The sequence below is a fragment of the Oncorhynchus clarkii genome, chromosome 23, assembly GCF_045791955.1.
Source record: "Oncorhynchus clarkii lewisi isolate Uvic-CL-2024 chromosome 23, UVic_Ocla_1.0, whole genome shotgun sequence".
In the NCBI taxonomy this organism is placed as follows: Eukaryota; Metazoa; Chordata; class Actinopteri; order Salmoniformes; family Salmonidae; genus Oncorhynchus; species Oncorhynchus clarkii.
The window spans coordinates 60,482,739-60,508,888 of NC_092169.1; the positions used below are offsets into that span (position 1 = coordinate 60,482,739).

Here is a 26,150-nt window from a genome sequence, read left to right on the forward strand (position 1 = left end):
GGATTAGTCCACTGAGACAGACCTCTATAATGGATTAGTCCACTGAGACAGACCTCTATAATGGATTAGTCCACTGAGACAGACCTCTATAATGGATTAGTCCACTGAGACAGACCTCTATAATGGATTAGTCCACTGAGACAGACCTCCACAATGGATCAGTCCAATCAGACAGGCCTCCACAATGGATCAGTCCAATCAGACAGGCCTCCACAATGGATCAGTCCACTGAGACAGGCCTCCATAATGGATCGGTCCAATCAGACAGGCCTCCATAATGGATCAGTCCAATCAGACAGGAGCCAATCAGAAAGGTGTCTTGTACACCAATTGTTTAGATTTTGTTGCTACTGCTCGACTTAAAGACATCTGGGTCGACCAACAGTCTATGGACCAATCAATGGAAACAGCAGACTAACTGGGGTCAACCCTAACAACAAGCGTGTATTGTAAGATAACTGTGTTTGTCTTGTAGGCAGAGAAGGACAGTGCCAGCTCAGACCCCTACTACTGCCTGTCCGACTTCGTGGCCCCGAGGGCCAGCCGTGTGTCTGACTACATGGGAATGTTTGCTGTAGCTGTGTTCGGAGCGGAGGAGCTGAGCAAACAGTTTGAGACCCAGGGAGACGACTACAACAGTATCATGGTGAAGGCTCTGGCTGATCGCCTGGCTGAGGTACGGACTCTAGTGTTACTATACTGAGGTACGGACTCTAGTGTCACTATACTGAGGTATGGACTCTAGTGTTACTATACTGAGGTACGGACTCTAGTGTTACTATACTGAGGTACGGACTCTAGTGTCACTATACTGAGGTACGGACTCTAGTGTTACTATACTGAGGTACGGACTCTAGTGTCACTATACTGAGGTACAGACTCTAGTGTTACTATACTGAGGTACGGACTCTAGTGTCACTATACTGAGGTACGGACTCTAGTGTCACTATACTGAGGTACGGACTCTAGTGTTACTATACTGAGGTACAGACTCTAGTGTTACTATACTGAGGTACGGACTCTAGTGTCACTATACTGACACCTAGCTGAGGTATGGACTCTAGTGTCACTATACTGAGGTACGGACTCTAGTGTTACTATACTGACACCTAGCTGAGGATTCTAGTGTCATTATACTGACACCTGGCTGAGGACTCTAGTGTTACTATACTGAGGTATGGACTCTAGTGTTACTATACTGACACCTGGCTGAGGACTCTAGTGTTACTATACTGAGGTATGGACTCTAGTGTTACTATACTGACACCTGGCTGAGGACTCTAGTGTCACTATACTGAGGTACGGACTCTAGTGTCACTATACTGAGGTACAGACTCTAGTGTTACTATACTGAGGTACGGACTCTAGTGTCACTATACTGACACCTAGCTGAGGTATGGACTCTAGTGTCACTATACTGAGGTATGGACTCTAGTGTTACTATACTGACACCTAGCTGAGGACTCTTGTGTTACTATACTGACACCTGGCTGAGGACTCTAGTGTTACTATACTGAGGTACGGACTCTAGTGTCACTATACTGAGGTACGGACTCTAGTGTTACTATACTGAGGTACGGACTCTAGTGTTACTATACTGAGGTACGGACTCTAGCGTTACTATACTGACACCTAGCTGAGGACTCTTGTGTTACTATACTGACACCTGGCTGAGGACTCTAGTGTTACTATACTGACACCTGGCTGAGGTACGGACTCTAGTGTTACTATACTGAGGTACGGACTCTAGTGTTACTATACTGACACCTAGCTGAGGACTCTTGTGTTACTATACTGACACCTGGCTGAGGACTCTAGTGTTACTATACTGACACCTGGCTGAGGTACGGACTCTAGTGTTACTATACTGACACCTAGCTGAGGACTCTAGTGTTACTATACTGACACCTGGCTGAGGACTCTAGTGTCACTATACTGAGGTACGGACTCTAGTGTTACTATACTGAGGTACGGACTCTAGTGTTACTATACTGACACCTGGCTGAGGACTCTAGTGTCACTATACTGAGGTACGGACTCTAGTGTTACTATACTGAGGTACGGACTCTAGTGTCACTATACTGAGGTACGGACTCTAGTGTCACTATACTGAGGTACAGACTCTAGTGTTACTATACTGAGGTACGGGCTCTAGTGTTACTATACTGAGGTACGGACTCTAGTGTTACTATACTGACACCTAGCTGAGGTATGGACTCTAGTGTTACTATACTGAGGTACGGACTCTAGTGTCACTATACTGAGGTACGGACTCTAGTGTTACTATACTGACACCTGGCTGAGGTATGGACTCTAGTGTTACTATACTGAGGTATGGACTCTAGTGTCACTATACTGACACCTAGCTGAGGTATGGACTCTAGTGTTACTATACTGAGGTACGGACTCTAGTGTTACTATACTGAGGTACGGACTCTAGTGTTACTATACTGAGGTACGGACTCTAGTGTTACTATACTGACACCTGGCTGAGGTATGGACTCTAGTGTTACTATACTGAGGTACGGACTCTAGTGTTACTATACTGACACCTAGCTGAGGACTCTAGTGTTACTATACTGACACCGGGCTGAGGACTCTAGTGTTACTATACTGACACCTGGCTGAGGTATGGACTCTAGTGTTACTATACTGAGGTACGGACTCTAGTGTTACTATACTGGCACCTGGCTGAGGACTCTAGTGTCACTATACTGACACCTGGCTGTGGTATGGACTCTAGTGTTACCATACTGACACCTTGCTGAGGACTCTAGTGTCACTATACTGACACCTGGCTGAGGTACGGACTCTAGTGTTACTATACTGACACCTGGCTGAGGTACGGACTCTAGTGTCACTATACTACAGCCCAATAGGAAGCCATACGTGACAGACTGATAACTACAGCCCAATAGGAAGCCATACCTGACAGACTGATAACTACAGCCCAATAGGAAGCCATACATGACAGACTGATAACTACAGCCCAATAGGAAGCCATACGTGACAGACTGATAACTACAGGCCAATAGGAAGCCATACATGACAGACTGATAACTACAGCCCAATAGGAAGCCATACGTGACAGACTGATAACTACAGCCCAATAGGAAGCCATACATGACAGACTGATAACTACAGGCCAATAGGAAGCCATACATGACAGACTGATAACTACAGGCCAATAGGAAGCCATACGTGACAGATTGATAACTACAGCCCAATAGGAAGCCATACATGACAGACTGATAACTATAGGCCAATAGGAAGCCACTAATAGGCCAGGTGAACAGTGACATTAGAGTCCATGAGAAGCTAAAGGTCTGTGCTTCTCCCCGTCCACCAGGCGTTTGCCGAGGAGCTCCACGCCAGGGTGCGTAGAGAGCTGTGGGGCTACAGCGTGGAGGAGAACCTCCCGACTGAGGACATGCACAGGATACGTTACGAGGGCATCAGGCCAGCCGCAGGATACCCCTCCCAGCCCGACCACACTGAGAAGACCGCCATGTGGACGCTGGGCGAGGTAGAGGAGAAGACGGGTAAGGGTTCTTCCTCTCACCTCCGGTCCCTTTCATCTGATCTGATCTGAAACATCTGACCAGGTGAAAGACAGTCTAATGAGGAGCTTCTAAACCATATTGTTTCCACCTGTCCAGTCTTTTCCTATCAATGCCTAATTGACAGTCTAACGAGGAGCTTCTAAACCATATTGTTTCCACCTGTCCAGATGAATGTCTAATTGACAGTCTAACGAGGAGCTTCTAAACCATATTGTTTCCACCTGTCCAGATGAATGTCTAATTGACAGTCTAACGAGGAGCTTCTAAACCATATTGTTTCCACCTGTCCAGATGAATGTCTAATTGACAGTCTAACGAGGAGCTTCCAACCCCATGTTGTTTCCACCTGTCCAGTCTTTTCCTATCAGTGCAGATTCATGTCTAATTGAGATGGTAATGGGGGGGGGGTAGAGTAGTTTCTGCATTATAGACTTCTTTCTGTGTTGGTTGGCTTTTATGACTGATGGCGACCCCCAAAATCCCAGCCGCTTGAGAGAGTCTCTAAATGAGGTTTCGACGATGATGATGTCTGATGTTTTTCCAGGTATCAAGTTGACTGAGTCTCTGGCCATGACCCCAGCAGCTGCTGTCTCTGGGCTGTACTTCTCTCACCCTAAAGCTACCTACTTCGCAGTGGGAAAGATCACCAGAGAACAGGTACTGATACAGGCTCAGGATGGGATTCATTTGTTTAATTTTGTATGTAACTGATTAACAACCCACCACAAGGGGGCGCTGTTTTTAAACCCCACTGACACTTGGGCCTAAGGCACTGTTCATCCTAAATTCAAGAGGCGTCACTACAGTCCTTGGTTCAAATCCTGTCTAACTGTCTAAAAGCTCTGTAGTTGTGTATTTGGTGTGCTAATTTAGTAGCACGTTAGCCTATCTAGCGAAGTGGTTCGCTTCTTCCAAAATCAAGCGTTCGCTTCAGTGACAGCAGAGAATGCCCTCCTGAATCAAGAGCCTTGCTGTCTAATATATATATGTTTTGTGCATGCAGCAAACTGAGTAGCATTTTTTTGTGTACTTGTATAGTTTAAGTCAGAAACTGTCCAAAATGCGCTCGATAACATTTAGTTAGCGTTCTCTATGGGATTTTACATGTACTTGGGGCGGCAGGTAGCCTAGTGGTTAGAGCGTTGGGCCAGTAACCAGCAGGTAGCCTAGTGGTTAGAGTGTTGGACTAGTAACCAGCAGGTAGCCTACTGGTTAGAGTGTTGGGTCAGTAACCAGCAGGTATCCTAGGGGTTAGAGCGTTGGGCCAGTAACCAGCAGGTAGCCTAGTGGTTAGAGCGTTGGGCCAGTAACCAGCAGGTAGCCTAGTGGTTAGAGCAGGTAGCCTAGTGGTTAGAGCGTGGGACTAGTAACCAGCAGGTAGCCTAGTGGTTAGAGCGTTGGACCAGTAACCAGCAGGTAGCCTAGTGGTTAGAGCATTGGGCCAGTAACCAGCAGGTAGCCTAGTGGTTAGAGCATTGGGCCAGTAACCAGCAGGTAGCCTAGTGGGGGTCAGGGATTCCACCGCCGTGAGGGTCAGGGATTCCACCGCCGTGAGGGTCAGGGATGCCACCGCCGTGAGGGTCAGGGATGCCACCGTCATGAGGGTCAGGGATGGCCACCGTCGTGAGGGTCAGGGATTCCACCGCCGTGAGGGTCAGGGATGCCACCGCCGTGAGGGTCAGGGATGCCACCGTCATGAGGGTCAGGGATGGCCACCGTCGTGAGGGTCAGGGATTCCACCGCCGTGAGGGTCAGGGATGCCACCGCCGTGAGGGTCAGGGATGGCCACCGTCGTGAGGGTCAGGGATGCCACCGCCGCGCTAAAGTGGTACTCATAAAATATTGTTCAAGGTTGGCAGGTCTGTACTCGTCTCATCACCTACTTGGTATGTCATGACATTATGTTAATGGGGTTCATGTCTGGTATGTCATGACATTATGCTTATGGGGTTAATGTCTGGTATGTCATGACTGTATGTTAATGGGTGGTATGTCATGACATTATGTTAATGTGTGGTATGTCATGATATTATGTTAATGGTTGGTATGTCATGACATGTTAATGGTGTTAATGTGTGGTATGTCATGACATTATGTTAATGTGTGGTATGTCATTATGTTAATGCCTGGTATGTCATGACATGGTGTTAATGTGTGGTATGTCATGTTAATGGTGTTAATATGTGGTATGTAATGACATTATGTTAATGTGTGGTATGTCATGACATGTTAATGTGTGGTATGTCATGTTAATGGTGTTAATATGTGGTATGTAATGACATTATGTTAATGTGTGGTATGTCATGACATTATGTTAATGGCTGGTATTAACCATTAACCATTAATGTGTGGTATGTCATGCCATTATGTTAATAGGGTTAATGTGTGGTATGTAATGACATTATGTTAATGGTGTTAATGTGTGGGATGTCATGACATCATGTTAATGGTGTTGATGTGTGGGATGTCATGCCATTATGTTAATAGGGTTAATGTGTGGTATGTAATGCCATTATGTTAATGGGGTTAATGGCTGGTATGTCATGACATTATGTTAATGTGTGGTATGACATTATGTTAATAGGGTTAATGTGTGGTATGTAATGGCATTATGTTAATGTGTGGTATGTTAATGTGTGGGATGTTAATGTGTGGTATGTCATGTTACCACAGGTGGAGGACTATGCTGGGAGGAAAGAGATGCCAGTGTCTGAGGTGGAACGCTGGCTGGGACCAATCCTGGGCTACGACACTGACTGACAGTGATACTTCAACCAATCCTGGGCTACGACACTGACTGACAGTGATACTTCAACCAATCCTGGGCTACGACACTGACTGACAGTGATACTTCAACCAATCCTGGGCTACGACACTGACTGACAGTGATAATTCAACCAATCCTGGGCTACGACACTAACTGACAGTGATACTTCAACCAATCCTGGGCTACGACACTGACTGGCAGTGATACTTCAACCAATCCTGGGCCACGACACTAATGCATCCACAACCACTAACTAGAAAACAGAGGCGCTGCTCAATGGTCATGTCTATGGGATACAGCTTTTATCAAATTGACGTCAAAAGTTGACAAATTCTAACCCTTTTCCCAACCTTAACCCAATTCTCCCTAACCTACGTTAGTTCTCCCTAACCTGCTACGTTAATTCTCCCTAACCTGCTACGTTAATTCTCCCTAACCTGCTACGTTAGTTCTCCCTAACCTGCTACGTTAATTCTCCCTAACCTGCTACGTTAATTCTCCCTAACCTGCTACGTTAATTCTCCCTAACCTGCTACGTTAATTCTCCCTAACCTGCTACGTTAATTCTCCCTAACCTGCTACGTTAATTCTCCCTAACCTGCTATGTTAATTCTCCCAAACCTGCTACGTTAATTCTCCCTAACCTGCTACGTTAATTCTCCCTAACCTGCTACGTTAATTCTCCCTAACCTGCTACGTTAATTCTCCCTAACCTGCTACGTTAATTCTCCCTAACCTGCTACGTTAATTCTCCCTAACCTGCTATGTTAATTCTCCCAAACCTGCTACGTTAATTCTCCCTAACCTGCTACGTTAATTCTCCCTAACCTGCTACGTTAGTTCTCCCTAACCTGCTACGTTAATTCTCCCTAACCTGCTACGTTAATTCTCCCTAACCTGCTACGTTAGTTCTCCCTAACCTGCTACGTTAATTCTCCCTAACCTGCTACGTTAATTCTCCCTAACCTGCTACGTTAATTCTCCCTAACCTGCTACGTTAATTCTCCCTAACCTGCTACGTTAATTCTCCCTAACCTGCTACGTTAATTCTCCCTAACCTGCTACGTTAATTCTCCCTAACCTGCTATGTTAATTCTCCCAAACCTGCTACGTTAATTCTCCCTAACCTGCTACGTTAATTCTCCCTAACCTGCTACGTTAATTCTCCCTAACCTGCTACGTTAATTCTCCCTAACCTGCTACGTTAATTCTCCCTAACCTGCTACGTTAATTCTCCCTAACCTGCTATGTTAATTCTCCCAAACCTGCTACGTTAATTCTCCCTAACCTGCTACGTTAATTCTCCCTAACCTGCTACGTTAATTCTCCCTAACCTGCTACGTTAATTCTCCCTAACCTGCTACGTTAATTCTCCCTAACCTGCTACGTTAATTCTCCCTAACCTGCTATGTTAATTCTCCCAAACCTGCTACGTTAATTCTCCCTAACCTGCTACGTTAGTTCTCCCTAACCTGCTACGTTAATTCTCCCAAACCTGCTACGTTAATTCTCCCTAACCTGCTACGTTAATTCTCCCTAACCTGCTACGTTAATTCTCCCTAACCTGCTATGTTAATTCTCCCAAACCTGCTACGTTAATTCTCCCTAACCTGCTACGTTAGTTCTCCCTAACCTGCTACGTTAATTCTCCCAAACCTGCTACGTTAATTCTCCCTAACCTGCTACGTTAATTCTCCCTAACCTGCTACGTTAATTCTCCCTAACCTGCTACGTTAATTCTCCCTAACCTGCTATGTTAATTCTCCCAAACCTGCTACGTTAATTCTCCCTAACCTGCTACGTTAGTTCTCCCTAACCTGCTACGTTAATTCTCCCAAACCTGCTACGTTAATTCTCCCTAACCTGCTACGTTAATTCTCCCTAACCTGCTACGTTAATTCTCCCTAACCTGCTACGTTAATGCTTCTAACTTGCTACAAAAAGTAAATTCTGAAAAAGTCTGCATCCCTTCTAGACCCTGCTTAGGGCCAGATAATTTAAAAAAACTTACACTTCAAGTGAATCAAGGCTCAACTTGAAAAAAATAAGTTTATTTTTTTTAGCTATTTTCAAAATGGCCACCTGTCAGTTAAGAAATGGAGCTGTTTTTATATGGTCTAACATTTTACAGTTTTAATATAACAACTGTTGCCAATGTCATTTATACTTTATTCTGGCAATCACAATCTTAGAATTGAATAATTAACAGATACATGTGGTTTAATTTCAGAATTTGATCATTAGGGACATATTAGGTTCTAGAAGACGTTCATTTCCTCAGCAGTTTTTATTTGAGATTGTATTTATGCTAATTAGATACAACTTGTTTACAAAATGTATAATTAGTAAAAAATGGTCTTCATTACAAAATGTACACTTACTTGACATGCCATATTAATGTCTAAACCTCTAAAAGAAGGTACATGTTTTTATGAATGGTTATTGTAAATTACGGATTTGAATGATTTGGATTGTTTCACAATTTGTCTTTAAAGAAATGTGCCAAAAACTATTGACTGACCAGTTATCATTGTCATTTTGCAATGTTATCGATTTATCCTGGAGGTGTCCACTATTTCTGAAAAGAAGTAGTGATTTATTTTATTTTATGAATGTTCTGAGATTACAGTGTTTGATCTGGAACCATATTCATTTAGTATAAAATAATTGACTCAGTATGTGGCTGTGTCTTGATGTCTGTTGCATTATACGATTACAAAACAACACTAGTTGCAGCGCTCTTTACAGGTCATATACTATATTGGCTGGCCTTGTATAGAAATATTGATTGATTAGTTGGTTGGTTGATCGGGATATGCCTCCCGTGATAAAACAGCAACATTCCTGACATACCTCAAGCTAATCCTATTTTAACGATTTTTTAATGACTCAATCAACCAGAAGCTCCTACCACCGTCGGTGTAACGACGCCGTTCTTCAATAACAGTAGAGTCGTATCTTCCTTCATCCGTTCACGTTGCTGCACCATCTGTTTTTAAATGATACCGGAAGAGGGAGCACAGTGATCATCTTCAAAGTGTCGGCTCACACACACCTGCACAACTCCTCCCCGTTTTGAATATGTAACCCGTCCAATGAGAGCGTAGGCAACACATCCTGGGTTATTCTACAGCTACGGTCAGCAGCATCCCCGGTGCTGCCTTCTGTCGCCTCCACACGGATACTCCGTTCGGCTCTGTCGGGTCTCTGTCGCGGACGGCAACTATGGCTGATGCGGGAGAAGCCGGTGAAGATGAAATCCAGTTCCTACGAACCGTAAGTGCATTTCTAAGCGATTACACTGTTGTAATATGTCGGTGTGATACTGCTGTTGGTTCGGTTGTAGATTTGTCTGCATCGCGTTAGATTCCTCCGGTTCGGTTCTGGCTGTTGGCGCAGAGTTTACCGCAAAGCTGCCGCGCCGCGCTGAGCGCAGAGACTACAATTGACAGCTTTGTGTGTCATGTCGTTATTTATGACTACATTTCATTGGACTTTAAGTTCACTAGATCTTAATGGATGTTGAACGTGATTCGTCATGACGATGTCGCATCATCTACAGTGCCATCTGGAATTCGCATCGTGGGTGTCAAAGGATGGAGCGCCCGAGCTCGGGGTTTACTGTAAAAGTAGCCTACGGATGCCGAGGTGCTGAAACGGGACAAATGAAGATGAACGATGATTAGATGTCACGGATTGAATTGTGAACACGGTAGTAGCTCATATCAATGGAGTAGGCGTTCTTGAGCCCTATGCTAAACACTGAGTTTATAACACTTCTGCTCTATCCTATCGACTCGCCACTGCAGTCAACTGCATGCCGTCAGATGGGCTTGACAGTGAGGGGCGGGAGGTAGTTGTGATGAATAGGAAAATATATATTAATTCATAGTCTACTACTGGAAATGTGTTTTAACGATGTTATCTACCTGGTCAGTGTGTGTTTCTTAATCTACATCTTAATGCCAGTCCATCTAGGCTGTAATGCCAGTCCATCTAGGCTGTAATGCCAGTCCATCTAGGCATCTAGGTTGTAATGCCAGTCCATCTAGGTTGTAATGCCAGTCCATCTAGGTTGTAATGCCAGGCCATCTAGGCTGTAATGCCAGTCCATCTTGGCTGTAATGCCAGTCCATCTAGGCTGTAATGCCAGTCTAGGCTGTAATGCCAGTCCATCTAGGTTGTAATGCCAGGCCATCTAGGCTGTAATGCCAGTCCATCTTGGCTGTAATGCCAGTCCATCTAGGCTGTAATGCCAGTCTAGGCTGTAATGCCAGTCCATCTAGGCTGTAATGCCAGTCTAGGCTGTAATGCCAGTCCATCTAGTCTGTAATGCCAGTCCATCTAGGCTGTAATGCCAGTCCATCTAGGCAGTAATGTCCATCTAGGCTGTAATGCCAGTCCATCTAGGCTGTAATGCCAGTCCATTTAGGCTGTAATGCCAGTCCATCTAGGCTGTAATGCCAGTCTAGGCTGTAATGCCAGTCCATCTAGGCTGTAATGCCAGTCCATCTAGGCTGTAATGCCAGTCCATCTAGGCTGTAATGCCAGTTCATCTTGGCTGTAATGCCAGTCTAGGCTGTAATGCCAGTCCATCTAGGCTGTAATGCCAGTCTAGGCTGTAATGCCAGTCCATCTAGGCTGTAATGCCAGTCTAGGCTGTAATGCCAGTCCATATAGGCTGTAATGCCAGTCCATCTAGGCTGTAATGCCAGTCCATTCAGGCTGTAATGCCAGTCTAGGCTGTAATGCCAGTCCATCTAGGCTGTAATGCCAGTCTAGGCTGTAATGCCAGTCCATCTAGGCTGTAATGCCAGTCCATCTAGGCTGTAATGCAAGTCCATCTAGGCTGTAATGCCAGTCTAGGCTGTAATGCCAGTCCATCTAGGCAGTAATGTCCATCTAGGCTGTAATGCCAGTCCATCTAGGCTGTAATGCCAGTCCATCTAGGCTGTAATGCCAGTCCATTTAGGCTGTAATGCCAGTCCATCTAGGCAGTAATGTCCATCTAGGCTGTAATGTCCATCTAGGTTGTAATGCCAGTCCATCTAGGTTGTAATGCCAGTCCATCTAGGTTGTAATGCCAGGCCATCTAGGCTGTAATGCCAGTCCATCTTGGCTGTAATGCCAGTCCATCTAGGCTGTAATGCCAGTCTAGGCTGTAATGCCAGTCCATCTAGGCTGTAATGCCAGTCTAGGCTGTAATGCCAGTCCATCTAGTCTGTAATGCCAGTCCATCTAGTCTGTAATGCCAGTCCATCTAGGCTGTAATGCCAGTCCATCTAGGCAGTAATGTCCATCTAGGCTGTAATGCCAGTCCATCTAGGCTGTAATGCCAGTCCATCTAGGCTGTAATGCCAGTCCATTTAGGCTGTAATGCCAGTCCATCTAGGCAGTAATGTCCATCTAGGCTGTAATGCCAGTCTAGGCTGTAATGCCAGTCCATCTAGGCTGTAATGCCAGTCCATCTAGGCTGTAATGCCAGTTCATCTTGGCTGTAATGCCAGTCTAGGCTGTAATGCCAGTCCATCTAGGCTGTAATGCCAGTCTAGGCTGTAATGCCAGTCTAGGCTGTAATGCCAGTCCATCTAGGCTGTAATGCCAGTCCATCTAGGCTGTAATGCCAGTCCATTCAGGCTGTAATGCCAGTCCATTTAGGCTGTAATGCCAGTCTAGGCTGTAATGCCAGTCCATCTAGGCTGTAATGCCAGTCTAGGCTGTAATGCCAGTCCATCTAGGCTGTAATGCCAGTCCATCTAGGCTGTAATGCCAGTCTAGGCTGTAATGCTAGTCCATCTAGGCAGTAATGTCCATCTAGGCTGTAATGCCAGTCCATCTAGGCTGTAATGCCAGTCCATCTAGGCTGTAATGCCAGTCCATTTAGGCTGTAATGCCAGTCCATCTAGGCAGTAATGTCCATCTAGGCTGTAATGCCAGTCTAGGCTGTAATGCCAGTCCATCTAGGCTGTAATGCCAGTCCATCTAGGCTGTAATGCCAGTCCATCTAGGCTGTAATGCCAGTCCATCTAGGCTGTAATGCCAGTCTAGGCTGTAATGCCAGTCCATCTAGGCTGTAATGCCAGTCTAGTCTGTAATGCCAGTCCATCTAGGCTGTAATGCCAGTCCATTTAGGCTGTAATGCCAGTCCATTTAGGCTGTAATGCCAGTCTAGGCTGTAATGCCAGTCCATCTAGGCTGTAATGCCAGTCTAGGCTGTAATGCCAGTCCATCTAGGCTGTAATGCCAGTCCATCTAGGCTGTAATGCCAGTCCATCTAGGCTGTAATGCCAGTCTAGGCTGTAATGCCAGTCCATCTAGGCAGTAATGTCAGTCCATCTAGGCAGTAATGTCCATCTAGGCTGTAATGCCAGTCCATCTAGGCTGTAATGCCAGTCCATCTAGGCTGTAATTCCAGTCCATTTAGGCTGTAATGCCAGTCTAGGCTGTAATGCCAGTCCATCTAGGCAGTAATGCCAGTCTAGGCTGTAATGTCAGTCCATCTAGGCAGTAATGTCAGTCCATCTAGGCAGTAATGTCAGTCTAGGCTGTAATGCCAGTCTAGGCAGTAATGCCAGTCTAGGCTGTAATGCCAGTCCATCTAGGCAGTAATGCCAGTCTAGGCTGTAATGCCAGTCCGTCTAGGCTGTAATGCCAGTCCGTCTAGGCTGTAATGCCAGTCCGTCTAGGCTGTAATGCCAGTCCATCTTGGCTGTAATGCCAGTCCATCTAGGCTGTAATGCCAGTCCATCTAGGCAGTAATGCCAGTCTAGGCTGTAAAGCCAGTCCGTCTAGGCTGTAATGCCAGTCCATCTTGGCTATAATGCCAGTCCATCTTGGCTGTAATGCCAGTCCATCTTGGCTGTAATGCCAGTCCATCTAGGCTGTAATGCCAGTCCATCTAGGCAGTAATGCCAGTCTAGGCTGTAATGCCAGTCCATCTAGGCAGTAATGCCAGTCTAGGCTGTAATGCCAGTCCATCTAGGCAGTAATGCCAGTCTAGGCTGTAATGCCAGTCCATCTAGGCAGTAATGCCAGTCTAGGCTGTAATGCCAGTCCATCGAGGCTGTAATGCCAGTCCATCTAGGCTTTAATGCCAGTCCATCTAAGCTGTAATGCCAGTTTAGGCTGTAATGCCAGTCCATCTAGGCTGTAATGCCAGTCCATCTAAGCTGTAATGCCAGTCTAGGCTGTAATGCCAATACATCTAGGCTGTAATGCCAGTCCATCTAAGCTGTAATGCCAGTCTAGGCTGTAATGCCAATACATCTAGGCTGTAATGCCAGTCTAGGCTGTAATACCAGTCCATCGAGGCTGTAATGCCAGTCCATCGAGGCTGTAATGCCAGTCCATCTGAATGTGGAAGCTGGTGTCCAGATGTCTGTTTGCTTGCTTATGGAAGCTATTTAAAAAAAAAAAAAAACATAATTTTCAATGTCATTTGATTGGCTGCATTATTTAACATAATGACAATTGCTACCTTAGATAGCACCCCCTCTCCCCTCCTCTGCCCTGGGCTGATCTAGCAGCCCCTCCCCCCTCCTCTGCCCTGGGCTGATCTAGCAGCCCCTCCCCCCTCCTCTGCCCTTGGCTGATCTAGAAGCCCCTCTCCCCTCCTCTGCCCTGGGCTGATCTAGCAGCCCCTCCCCCCTCCTCTGCCCTGGGCTGATCTAGCAGCCCCTCCCCCCTCCTCTGCCCTGGGCTGATCTAGCAGCCCCTCTCCCTTCCTCTGCCCTGGGCTGATCTAGCAGCCCCTCTCCCTTCCTCTGCCCTGGGCTGATCTAGCAGCCCCTCTCCCTTCCTCTGCCCTGGGCTGATCTAGAAGCCACTCTCCCCTCCTCTGCCCTGGGCTGATCTAGCATCCCCTCTCCCCTCCTTTGCCCTGGGCTGATGCAGCATCACTCCTGAACAGAATTTCTGCCTACTGCTCTCTCTCTCTCTCTCTCTCCCTGTGTCTCAACGCAAAGAATAGGAGGACAGATGTCTGTCTGTAGGCTAAACACAGGTTTATACTGGCTGTTGGTTTGGCTTCAATCCAAATCAATCCAGATCTGTGTATGGTTTGTTAAACTTTGCAATCATTGTTTTTTTTAGTTTGACATACATTTTAAAGGGACAAATCTGAGTCTCAACACCAGTCTGTTATGGAATTGGTCATATGTAGTCTAGGTTGTAGTCTCAGCACCAGTCTGTTATGGAATTGGTCATATGTAGTCTAGGTTGTAGTCTCAGCACCAGTCTGTTATGGAATTGGTCATATGTAGTCTAGGTTGTCGTCTCAGCACCAGTCTGTTATGGAATTGGTCATATGTAGTCTAGGTTGTAGTCTCAGCACCAGTCTGTTATGGAATTGGTCATATGTAGTCTAGGTTGTAGTCTCAGCACCAGTCTGTTATGGAATTGGTCATATGTAGTCTAGGTTGTAGTCTCAGCACCAGTCTGTTATGGAATTGGTCATATGTAGTCTAGGTTGTAGTCTCAGCACCAGTCTGTTATGGAATTGGTCATATGTAGTCTAGGTTGTAGTCTCAGCACCAGTCTGTTATGGAATTGGTCATATGTAGTCTAGGTTGTAGTCTCAGCACCAGTCTGTTATGGAATTGGTCATATGTAGTCTAGGCTGTAGTCTCAGCACCAGTCTGTTATGGAATTGGTCATATGTAGTCTAGGTTGTAGTCTCAGCACCAGTCTGTTATGGAATTGGTCATATGTAGTCTAGGTTGTAGTCTCAGCACCAGTCTGTTATGGAATTGGTCATATGTAGTCTAGGTTGTAGTCTCAGCACCAGTCTGTTATGGAATTGGTCATATGTAGTCTAGGTTGTAGTCTCAGCACCAGTCTGTTATGGAATTGGTCATATGTAGTCTAGGTTGTAGTCTCAGCACCAGTCTGTTATGGAATTGGTCATATGTAGTCTAGGTTGTAGTCTCAGCACCAGTCTGTTATGGAATTGGTCATATGTAGTCTAGGTTGTAGTCTCAGCACCAGTCTGTTATGGAATTGGTCATATGTAGTCTAGGTTGTAGTCTCAGCACCAGTCTGTTATGGAATTGGTCATATGTAGTCTAGGTTGTAGTCTCAGCACCAGTCTGTTATGGAATTGGTCATATGTAGTCTAGGTTGTAGTCTCAGCACCAGTCTGTTATGGAATTGGTCATATGTAGTCTAGGTTGTAGTCTCAGCACCAGTCTGTTATGGAATTGGTCATATGTAGTCTAGGTTGTCGTCTCAGCACCAGTCTGTTATGGAATTGGTCATATGTAGTCTAGGTTGTAGTCTCAGCACCAGTCTGTTATGGAATTGGTCATATGTAGTCTAGGTTGTAGTCTCAGCACCAGTCTGTTATGGAATGGAATTGGTCATATGTAGTCTAGGTTGTAGTCTCAGCACCAGTCTGTTATGGAATTGGTCATATGTAGTCTAGGTTGTAGTCTCAGCACCAGTCTGTTATGGAATTGGTCATATGTAGTCTAGGTTGTCGTCTCAGCACCAGTCTGTTATGGAATTGGTCATATGTAGTCTAGGTTGTAGTCTCAGCACCAGTCTGTTATGGAATTGGTCATATGTAGTCTAGGTTGTAGTCTCAGCACCAGTCTGTTATGGAATTGGTCATATGTAGTCTAGGTTGTAGTCTCAGCACCAGTCTGTTATGGAATTGGTCATATGTAGTCTAGGTTGTAGTCTCAGCACCAGTCTGTTATGGAATTGGTCATATGTAGTCTAGGTTGTAGTCTCAGCACCAGTCTGTTATGGAATTGGTCATATGTAGTCTAGGTTGTAGTCTCAGCACCAGTCTGTTATGGAATTGGTCATATGTAGTCTAGGTTGTAGTCTCAGCACCAGTCTGTTATGGAATTGGTCATATGTAGTCTAGGTTGTAGTCTCAGCACCAGTCTGTTATGGAATTGGTCATATGTAGTCTAGGTTGTAGTCTCAGCACCAGTCTGTTATGGAATTGGTCATATGTAGTCTAGGTTGTAGTCTCAGCACCAGTCTGTTATGGAATTGGTCATATGTAGTCTAGGTTGTAGTCTCAGCACCAGTCTGTTATGGAATTGGTCATATGTAGTCTAGGTTGTAGTCTCAGCACCAGTCTGTTATGGAATTGGTCATATGTAGTCTAGGTTGTAGTCTCAGCACCAGTCTGTTATGGAATTGGTCATATGTAGTCTAGGTTGTAGTCTCAGCACCAGTCTGTTATGGAATTGGTCATATGTAGTCTAGGTTGTAGTCTCAGCACCAGTCTGTTATGGAATTGGTCATATGTAGTCTAGGTTGTAGTCTCAGCACCAGTCTGTTATGGAATTGGTCATATGTAGTCTAGGTTGTAGTCTCAGCACCAGTCTGTTATGGAATTGGTCATATGTAGTCTAGGTTGTAGTCTCAGCACCAGTCTGTTATGGTAGTCTAGGTTGTAGTCTCAGCACCAGTCTGTTATGGATTGTCATATGTAGTCTAGGTTGTAGTCTCAGCACCAGTCTGTTATGGAATTGGTCATATGTAGTCTAGGTTGTCGTCTCAGCACCAGTCTGTTATGGAATTGGTCATATGTAGTCTAGGTTGTAGTCTCAGCACCAGTCTGTTATGGAATTGGTCATATGTAGTCTAGGTTGTAGTCTCAGCACCAGTCTGTTATGGAATTGGTCATATGTAGTCTAGGTTGTAGTCTCAGCACCAGTCTGTTATGGAATTGGTCATATGTAGTCTAGGTTGTAGTCTCAGCACCAGTCTGTTATGGAATTGGTCATATGTAGTCTAGGTTGTAGTCTCAGCACCAGTCTGTTATGGAATTGGTCATATGTAGTCTAGGTTGTAGTCTCAGCACCAGTCTGTTATGGAATTGGTCATATGTAGTCTAGGTTGTAGTCTCAGCACCAGTCTGTTATGGAATTGGTCATATGTAGTCTAGGTTGTAGTCTCAGCACCAGTCTGTTATGGAATTGGTCATATGTAGTCTAGGTTGTAGTCTCAGCACCAGTCTGTTATGGAATTGGTCATATGTAGTCTAGGTTGTAGTCTCAGCACCAGTCTGTTATGGAATTGGTCATATGTAGTCTAGGTTGTAGTCTCAGCACCAGTCTGTTATGGAATTGGTCATATGTAGTCTAGGTTGTAGTCTCAGCACCAGTCTGTTATGGAATTGGTCATATGTAGTCTAGGTTGTAGTCTCAGCACCAGTCTGTTATGGAATTGGTCATATGTAGTCTAGGTTGTAGTCTCAGCACCAGTCTGTTATGGAATTGGTCATATGTAGTCTAGGTTGTAGTCTCAGCACCAGTCTGTTATGGAATTGGTCATATGTAGTCTAGGTTGTAGTCTCAGCACCAGTCTGTTATGGAATTGGTCATATGTAGTCTAGGTTGTAGTCTCAGCACCAGTCTGTTATGGAATTGGTCATATGTAGTCTAGGTTGTAGTCTCAGCACCAGTCTGTTATGGAATTGGTCATATGTAGTCTAGGTTGTAGTCTCAGCACCAGTCTGTTATGGAATTGGTCATATGTAGTCTAGGTTGTAGTCTCAGCACCAGTCTGTTATGGAATTGGTCATATGTAGTCTAGGTTGTAGTCTCAGCACCAGTCTGTTATGGAATTGGTCATATGTAGTCTAGGTTGTAGTCTCAGCACCAGTCTGTTATGGAATTGGTCATATGTAGTCTAGGTTGTAGTCTCAGCACCAGTCTGTTATGGAATTGGTCATATGTAGTCTAGGTTGTAGTCTCAGCACCAGTCTGTTATGGAATTGGTCATATGTAGTCTAGGTTGTAGTCTCAGCACCAGTCTGTTATGGAATTGGTCATATGTAGTCTAGGTTGTAGTCTCAGCACCAGTCTGTTATGGAATTGGTCATATGTAGTCTAGGTTGTAGTCTCAGCACCAGTCTGTTATGGAATTGGTCATATGTAGTCTAGGTTGTAGTCTCAGCACCAGTCTGTTATGGAATTGGTCATATGTAGTCTAGGTTGTAGTCTCAGCACCAGTCTGTTATGGAATTGGTCATATGTAGTCTAGGTTGTAGTCTCAGCACCAGTCTGTTATGGAATTGGTCATATGTAGTCTAGGTTGTAGTCTCAGCACCAGTCTGTTATGGAATTGGTCATATGTAGTCTAGGTTGTAGTCTCAGCACCAGTCTGTTATGGAATTGGTCATATGTAGTCTAGGTTGTAGTCTCAGCACCAGTCTGTTATGGAATTGGTCATATGTAGTCTAGGTTGTAGTCTCAGCACCAGTCTGTTATGGAATTGGTCATATGTAGTCTAGGTTGTAGTCTCAGCACCAGTCTGTTATGGAATTGGTCATATGTAGTCTAGGTTGTAGTCTCAGCACCAGTCTGTTATGGAATTGGTCATATGTAGTCTAGGTTGTAGTCTCAGCACCAGTCTGTTATGGAATTGGTCATCTGTTATGGAATTGGTCATATGTAGTCTAGGTTGTAGTCTCAGCACCAGTCTGTTATGGAATTGGTCATATGTAGTCTAGGTTGTAGTCTCAGCACCAGTCTGTTATGGAATTGGTCATATGTAGTCTAGGTTGTAGTCTCAGCACCAGTCTGTTATGGAATTGGTCATATGTAGTCTAGGTTGTAGTCTCAGCACCAGTCTGTTATGGAATTGGTCATATGTAGTCTAGGTTGTAGTCTCAGCACCAGTCTGTTATGGAATTGGTCATATGTAGTCTAGGTTGTAGTCTCAGCACCAGTCTGTTAGCATATGTAGTCTAGGTTGTAGTCTCAGCACCAGTCTGTTATGGAATTGGTCATATGTAGTCTAGGTTGTAGTCTCAGCACCAGTCTGTTATGGAATTGGTCATATGTAGTCTAGGTTGTAGTCTCAGCACCAGTCTGTTATGGAATTGGTCATATGTAGTCTAGGTTGTAGTCTCAGCACCAGTCTGTTATGGAATTGGTCATATGTAGTCTAGGTTGTAGTCTCAGCACCAGTCTGTTATGGAATTGGTCATATGTAGTCTAGGTTGTAGTCTCAGCACCAGTCTGTTATGGAATTGGTCATATGTAGTCTAGGTTGTAGTCTCAGCACCAGTCTGTTATGGAATTGGTCATATGTAGTCTAGGTTGTAGTCTCAGCACCAGTCTGTTATGGAATTGGTCATATGTAGTCTAGGTTGTAGTCTCAGCACCAGTCTGTTATGGAATTGGTCATATGTAGTCTAGGTTGTAGTCTCAGCACCAGTCTGTTATGGAATTGGTCATATGTAGTCTAGGTTGTAGTCTCAGCACCAGTCTGTTATGGAATTGGTCATATGTAGTCTAGGTTGTTATGGAATTGGTCATATGTAGTCAGCACCAGTCTGTTATGGAATTGGTCATATGTAGTCTAGGTTGTAGTCTCAGCACCAGTCTGTTATGGAATTGGTCATATGTAGTCTAGGTTGTAGTCTCAGCACCAGTCTGTTATGGAATTGGTCATATGTAGTCTAGGTTGTAGTCTCAGCACCAGTCTGTTATGGAATTGGTCATATGTAGTCTAGGTTGTAGTCTCAGCACCAGTCTGTTATGGAATTGGTCATATGTAGTCTAGGTTGTAGTCTCAGCACCAGTCTGTTATGGAATTGGTCATATGTAGTCTAGGTTGTAGTCTCAGCACCAGTCTGTTATGGAATTGGTCATATGTAGTCTAGGTTGTAGTCTCAGCACCAGTCTGTTATGGAATTGGTCATATGTAGTCTAGGTTGTAGTCTCAGCACCAGTCTGTTATGGAATTGGTCATATGTAGTCTAGGTTGTAGTCTCAGCACCAGTCTGTTATGGAATTGGTCATATGTAGTCTAGGTTGTAGTCTCAGCACCAGTCTGTTATGGAATTGGTCATATGTAGTCTAGGTTGTCGTCTCAGCACCAGTCTGTTATGGAATTGGTCATATGTAGTCTAGGTTGTAGTCTCAGCACCAGTCTGTTATGGAATTGTTCATATGTAGTCTAGGTTGTAGTCTCAGCACCAGTCTGTTATGGAATTGGTCATATGTAGTCTAGGTTGTAGTCTCAACACCAGTCTGTTATGGAATTGGTCATATGTAGTCTAGGTTGTCGTCTCAGCACCAGTCTGTTATGGAATTGGTCATATGTAGTCTAGGTTGTAGTCTCAGCACCAGTCTGTTATGGAATTGGTCATATGTAGTCTAGGTTGTCGTCTCAGCACCAGTCTGTTATGGAATTGGTCATATGTAGTCTAGGTTGTAGTCTCAGCACCAGTCTGTTATGGAATTGGTCATATGTAGTCTAGGTTGTAGTCTCAGCACCAGTCTGTTATGGAATTGGTCATATGTAGTCTAGGTTGTAGTCTCAGCACCAGTCTAATGGAATTGGTCATATGTAGTCTAGGTTGTAGTCTCAGCACCAGTCTGTTGGTCATGGAATTGGTCTGTCATGGAATTGGTCATATGTAGTCTAGGTTGTAGTCTCAGCACCAGTCTGTTATGGAATTGGTCATATGTAGTCTAGGTTGTAGTCTCAGCACCAGTCTGTTATGGAATTGGTCATATGTAGTCTAGGTTGTCGTCTCAGCACCAGTCTGTTATGGAATTGGTCATATGTAGTCTAGGTTGTAGTCTCAGCACCAGTCTGTTATGGAATTGGTCATATGTAGTCTAGGTTGTAGTCTCAGCACCAGTCTGTTATGGAATTGGTCATATGTAGTCTAGGTTGTAGTCTCAGCACCAGTCTGTTATGGAATTGGTCATATGTAGTCTAGGTTGTAGTCTCAGCACCAGTCTGTTATGGAATTGGTCATATGTAGTCTAGGTTGTAGTCTCAGCACCAGTCTGTTATGGAATTGGTCATATGTAGTCTAGGTTGTAGTCTCAGCACCAGTCTGTTATGGAATTGGTCATATGTAGTCTAGGTTGTAGTCTCAGCACCAGTCTGTTATGGAATTGGTCATATGTAGTCTAGGTTGTAGTCTCAGCACCAGTCTGTTATGGAATTGGTCATATGTAGTCTAGGTTGTAGTCTCAGCACCAGTCTGTTATGGAATTGGTCATATGTAGTCTAGGTTGTAGTCTCAGCACCAGTCTGTTATGGAATTGGTCATATGTAGTCTAGGTTGTAGTCTCAGCACCAGTCTGTTATGGAATTGGTCATATGTAGTCTAGGTTGTCGTCTTATGGAATTGGTCATATGTAGTCTAGGTTGTAGTCTCAGCACCAGTCTGTTATGGAATTGGTCATATGTAGTCTAGGTTGTAGTCTCAGCACCAGTCTGTTATGGAATTGGTCATATGTAGTCTAGGCTGTAGTCTCAGCACCAGTCTGTTATGGAATTGGTCATATGTAGTCTAGGTTGTCGTCTCAGCACCAGTCTGTTATGGAATTGGTCATATGTAGTCTAGGCTGTAGTCTCAGCACCAGTCTGTTATGGAATTGGTCATATGTAGTCTAGGCTGTAGTCTCAGCACCAGTCTGTTATGGAATTGGTCATATGTAGTCTAGGCTGTAGTCTCAGCACCAGTCTGTTATGGAATTGGTCATATGTAGTCTAGGTTGTAGTCTCAGCACCAGTCTGTTATGGAATTGGTCATATGTAGTCTAGGTTGTAGTCTCAGCACCAGTCTGTTATGGAATTGGTCATATGTAGTCTAGGTTGTAGTCTCAGCACCAGTCTGTTATGGAATTGGTCATATGTAGTCTAGGTTGTAGTCTCAGCACCAGTCTGTTATGGAATTGGTCATATGTAGTCTAGGTTGTAGTCTCAGCACCAGTCTGTTATGGAATTGGTCATATGTAGTCTAGGTTGTAGTCTCAACACCAGTCTGTTATGGAATTGGTCATATGTAGTCTAGGTTGTAGTCTCAGCACCAGTCTGTTATGGAATTGGTCATATGTAGTCTAGGTTGTAGTCTCAGCACCAGTCTGTTATGGAATTGGTCATATGTAGTCTAGGTTGTCGTCTCAGCACCAGTCTGTTATGGAATTGGTCATATGTAGTCTAGGCTGTAGTCTCAGCACCAGTCTGTTATGGAATTGGTCATATGTAGTCTAGGTTGTAGTCTCAGCACCAGTCTGTTATGGAATTGGTCATATGTAGTCTAGGCTGTCGTCTTATGGAATTGGTCATATGTAGTCTAGGTTGTAGTCTCAGCACCAGTCTGTTATGGAATTGGTCATATGTAGTCTAGGCTGTCGTCTTATGGAATTGGTCATATGTAGTCTAGGCTGTCGTCTTATGGAATTGGTCATATGTAGTCTAGGCTGTCGTCTTATGGAATTGGTCATATGTAGTCTAGGTTGTCGTCTTATGGAATTGGTCATATGTAGTCTAGGTTGTCGTCTCATCATCAGTCTAATGGAGTTGGTCATATGTAGTCTAGGCTGTCGTCTTATGGAATTGGTCATATGTAGTCTAGGTTGTAGTCTTATGGAATTGGTCATATGTAGTCTAGGTTGTCGTCTTATGGAATTGGTCATATGTAGTCTAGGTTGTAGTCTTATGGAATTGGTCATATGTAGTCTAGGCTGTCGTCTCATCATCAGTCTAATGGAATTGGTCATATGTAGTCTAGGCTGTCGTCTTATGGAATTGGTCATATGTAGTCTAGGTTGTAGTCTTATGGAATTGGTCATATGTAGTCTAGGTTGTAGTCTTATGGAATTGGTCATATGTAGTCTAGGTTGTAGTCTTATGGAATTGGTCATATGTAGTCTAGGTTGTCGTCTCAACATCAGGCTGTTATAAAACTCAGCAAAAAAAGAAACGTCCTCTCACTGTCAACAGTGTTTGTTTTCAGCAAACTTGTAAATATTTGTATGAACATAAGATTCAACAACAAACGTAAACTGAACAAGTTCCACAGACATGTGATTAAAAAGAAATGGAATAATGTGTCCCTGAACAAAGGGGGGGGGGGGGTCAAAATCAAAAGTAACAGTCAGTATCTGGTGTGGCCTAGAAATCAGTATCTGTGTTTGCTTAGAAATTCTAGGGACAATTAGGAGGCCTGCGTCTTGTGACCGTAGCAGCGTACGTGTAGGTATGTACGGCAGGACCAAATCGGAAAGATGGGTAGGAGCAAGCCCATGTAATGCTTTGTAGGTTAGCAGTACAACCTTGAAATCAGCCCTTTCCTTAACAGGAAACCAGTGTAAGGAGGCTAGCACTGGAGAAATATGATCAAATGTTTGGGTTCTAGTCAAGATTCTAGCAGCCGTATTTAGCACTAACTGAAGTTTATTTAGTGCTTTATCCGGGTAGCCGGAAAGTAGAGCATTGCAGTAGTCTAACCTAGAAGTAACAAAAGCATTTTTCTGCATCATTTTTGGACAGAAAGTTTCTGATTTTTGCAATGTTACGTAGATGGAAAAAAGCTGTCCTTGAAATGGTCTTGATATGTTCTTCAAAAGAGAGATCAGGGTCCAGAGTAACGCCGAGGTCCTTCACAGTTTTATTTGAGACGACTGTACAACCATTAAGATTAATTGTCAGATTCAACAGAAGATCTCTTTGGTTCTTGGGACCTAGAACAAGCATCTCTGTTTTGTCCGAGTTTAACAGTACTCAAGGCCCTTTACTGCCATCCACTTACTTATGTCTTTTATTCACCTTTATTTAACCAGGTAGGCCAGTTGAGAACACCTTTATTTAACCAGGTAGGCCAGTTGAGAACACCTTTATTTAACCAGGTAGGCCAGTTGAGAACACCTTTATTTAACCAGGTAGGCCAGTTGAGAACACCTTTATTTAACCAGGTAGGCTAGTTGAGAACACCTTTATTTAACCAGGTAGGCCAGTTGAGAACACCTTTATTTAACCAGGTAGGCCAGTTGAGAACACCTTTATTTAACCAGGTAGGCTAGTTGAGAACACCTTTATTTAACCAGGTAGGCTAGTTGAGAACAAGTTCTCATTTAGAACTGCGACCTGGTCAAGATGAAGCAAAGCAGTTCGACACAAACAACAACACAGAGTTACACATGGAATAAACAAACATACAGTCAATAACACAGTAGAACAAAATAAAACAAAGTCTATATACAGTGTGAGCAAATGAAGTAGGGTAAGGGAGGTAAGGAAATAAATAGTCCATGGTGGCGAAGTAATTACAATTTACCAATTAAACACTGGAATGGTAGATGTGCAGAAGATGAATGTGCAAGTAGAGATACTGGGGTGCAAAGGAGCAAGATAAATAAATAAATACAGTATGGGGATGAGGTAGGTAGATAGATGGGCTGTTAACAGATGGGCTATGTACAGGTGCAGTGATCTGTGAGCTGCTCTGACAGCTGGTGCTTAATGCTAGTGAGGGAGATGTGAGTCTCCAGCTTCAGAGATTTTTGCAATTCGTTCCAGTCATGGGCAGCAGAGAACTGGAAGGAAAGACGACCAAAGGAGGAATTGGCTTTGGGGTGACCAGTGAGATATACCTGCTGGAGCGTGTGCTACGAGTGGGTGCTGCTATGGTGACCAGTGAGCTGAGATAAGGGGGGACTTTACCTTGCAGAGACTTGTCGATAACCTGTAGCCAGTGGGTTTGGTGACGAGTATGAAGCGAGGGCCAACCAACGAGAGCGTACAGGTCGCAATGGTGGGTAGTGTATGGGGCTTTGGTGACAAAACGGATGGCACTGTGATAGACTGCATCCAGTTTGTTGAGTAGAGTGTTGGAGGCTATTTTATAGATGACATCACCAAAGTCGAGGATCGGTAGGATGGTCAGTTTTACGAGGGTATGTTTGGCAGCATGAGTGAAGGATGCTTTGTTGCGATATAGGAAGCCGATTCTAGATTTAATTTTGGGATTGGAGATGCTTAATGTGAGTCTGGAAGGAGAGTTTACAGTCCAACCAGACACCCAGGTATTTGTAGTTGTCCACGTATTATGTCTGAAACACATGCTTCCAGAGAGGGACATTTTTGGGCTTCACCATGTTTCAACGAAATGTACAGCTGTGTATCGTAAACATTATGTTTCATAATGACATCACCAAGAGGTAAAATATATAGTGAAAACCATAGTGGTCCTAAAACGGAACCTTGAGGAACACCGAAATGTACAGTTGATTTGTCAGAGGACAAACCATCCACAGAGACAAACTGATATCTTTCCGACAGATAAGATCTAAACCAGGCCAGAACTTGTCCGTGTAGATCAATTTGGGTTTCCAATCTCTCCAAAAGAATGTGGTGATCGATGGTATCAAAAGCAACTCTAAGGTCTAGGAGCACGAGGACAGATGCAGAGCCTCGGTCCGATGCCATTAAAATGTAATTTACCACCTTCACAAGTGCCGTCTCAGTGCTATGATGGGGTCTAAAACCAGACTGAAGCGTTTCGTATACATTGTTTGTCTTCAGGAAGGCAGAAGAATTGGAGATTCGATATAGACCGATTTTTAGTTTTGAAAATATTTTCTGGGTCAAGGTTTGGCTTTTTCAAGAGAGGCTTTATTACTGCCACTTTTAGTGAATTTGGTACACATCCGGTGGATAGAGAGCCGTTTATTATGTTCAACATAGGAGGGCCAAGCACAGGAAGCAGCTCTTTCAGTAGTTTAGTTGGAATAGGGTCCAGTATGCAGCTTGAAGGTTTAGAGGCCATGATTATTTTCATCATTGTGTCAAGAGATATAGTATTAAAAGACTTGAGTGTCTCTTCATCCTAGGTCCTGGCAGAGTTGTGCAGACTCAGGACAACTGGGCTTTGGAGAAATTCCTCTGTAACTCTCACCATAGAGGTTCTTCCTCTTCCTCCATAACTCTCACCATAGAGAGGTTCATCCTCTTCCTCCATAACTCTCACCATAGAGGTTCTTCCTCTTCCTCCCATAACTCTCACCATAGAGAGAGGTTCATCCTCTTCCTCCATAACTCTCACC

At 44.3% G+C, this 26,150-nt stretch overlaps 2 protein-coding genes across 2 annotated transcripts in view; both read left to right on the plus strand.

Annotated features, from left to right (window-relative positions):
* The window catches only part of LOC139381618 (5-methyltetrahydrofolate-homocysteine methyltransferase), a 50,656-nt gene extending 44,111 nt beyond the window's left edge, over window positions 1–6,545 (plus strand). Inside the window, 4 exon segments of the mRNA XM_071125283.1 lie at window positions 476–676; window positions 3,350–3,542; window positions 4,108–4,220; window positions 6,237–6,545. Coding sequence (XP_070981384.1) covers window positions 476–676; window positions 3,350–3,542; window positions 4,108–4,220; window positions 6,237–6,323 — 594 coding nt within the window. The 3' untranslated portion in view covers window positions 6,324–6,545.
* Window positions 6,546–9,514: 2,969 nt separating this feature from the next.
* The window catches only part of LOC139381183 (ryanodine receptor 2-like), a 497,608-nt gene continuing 480,972 nt past the window's right edge, over window positions 9,515–26,150 (plus strand). The window contains exon 1 of the mRNA XM_071124606.1: window positions 9,515–9,606. Within this exon, the coding sequence (XP_070980707.1) occupies window positions 9,556–9,606 (51 nt within the window). The 5' untranslated portion in view covers window positions 9,515–9,555. The remainder of the gene's footprint in view (window positions 9,607–26,150) is intronic.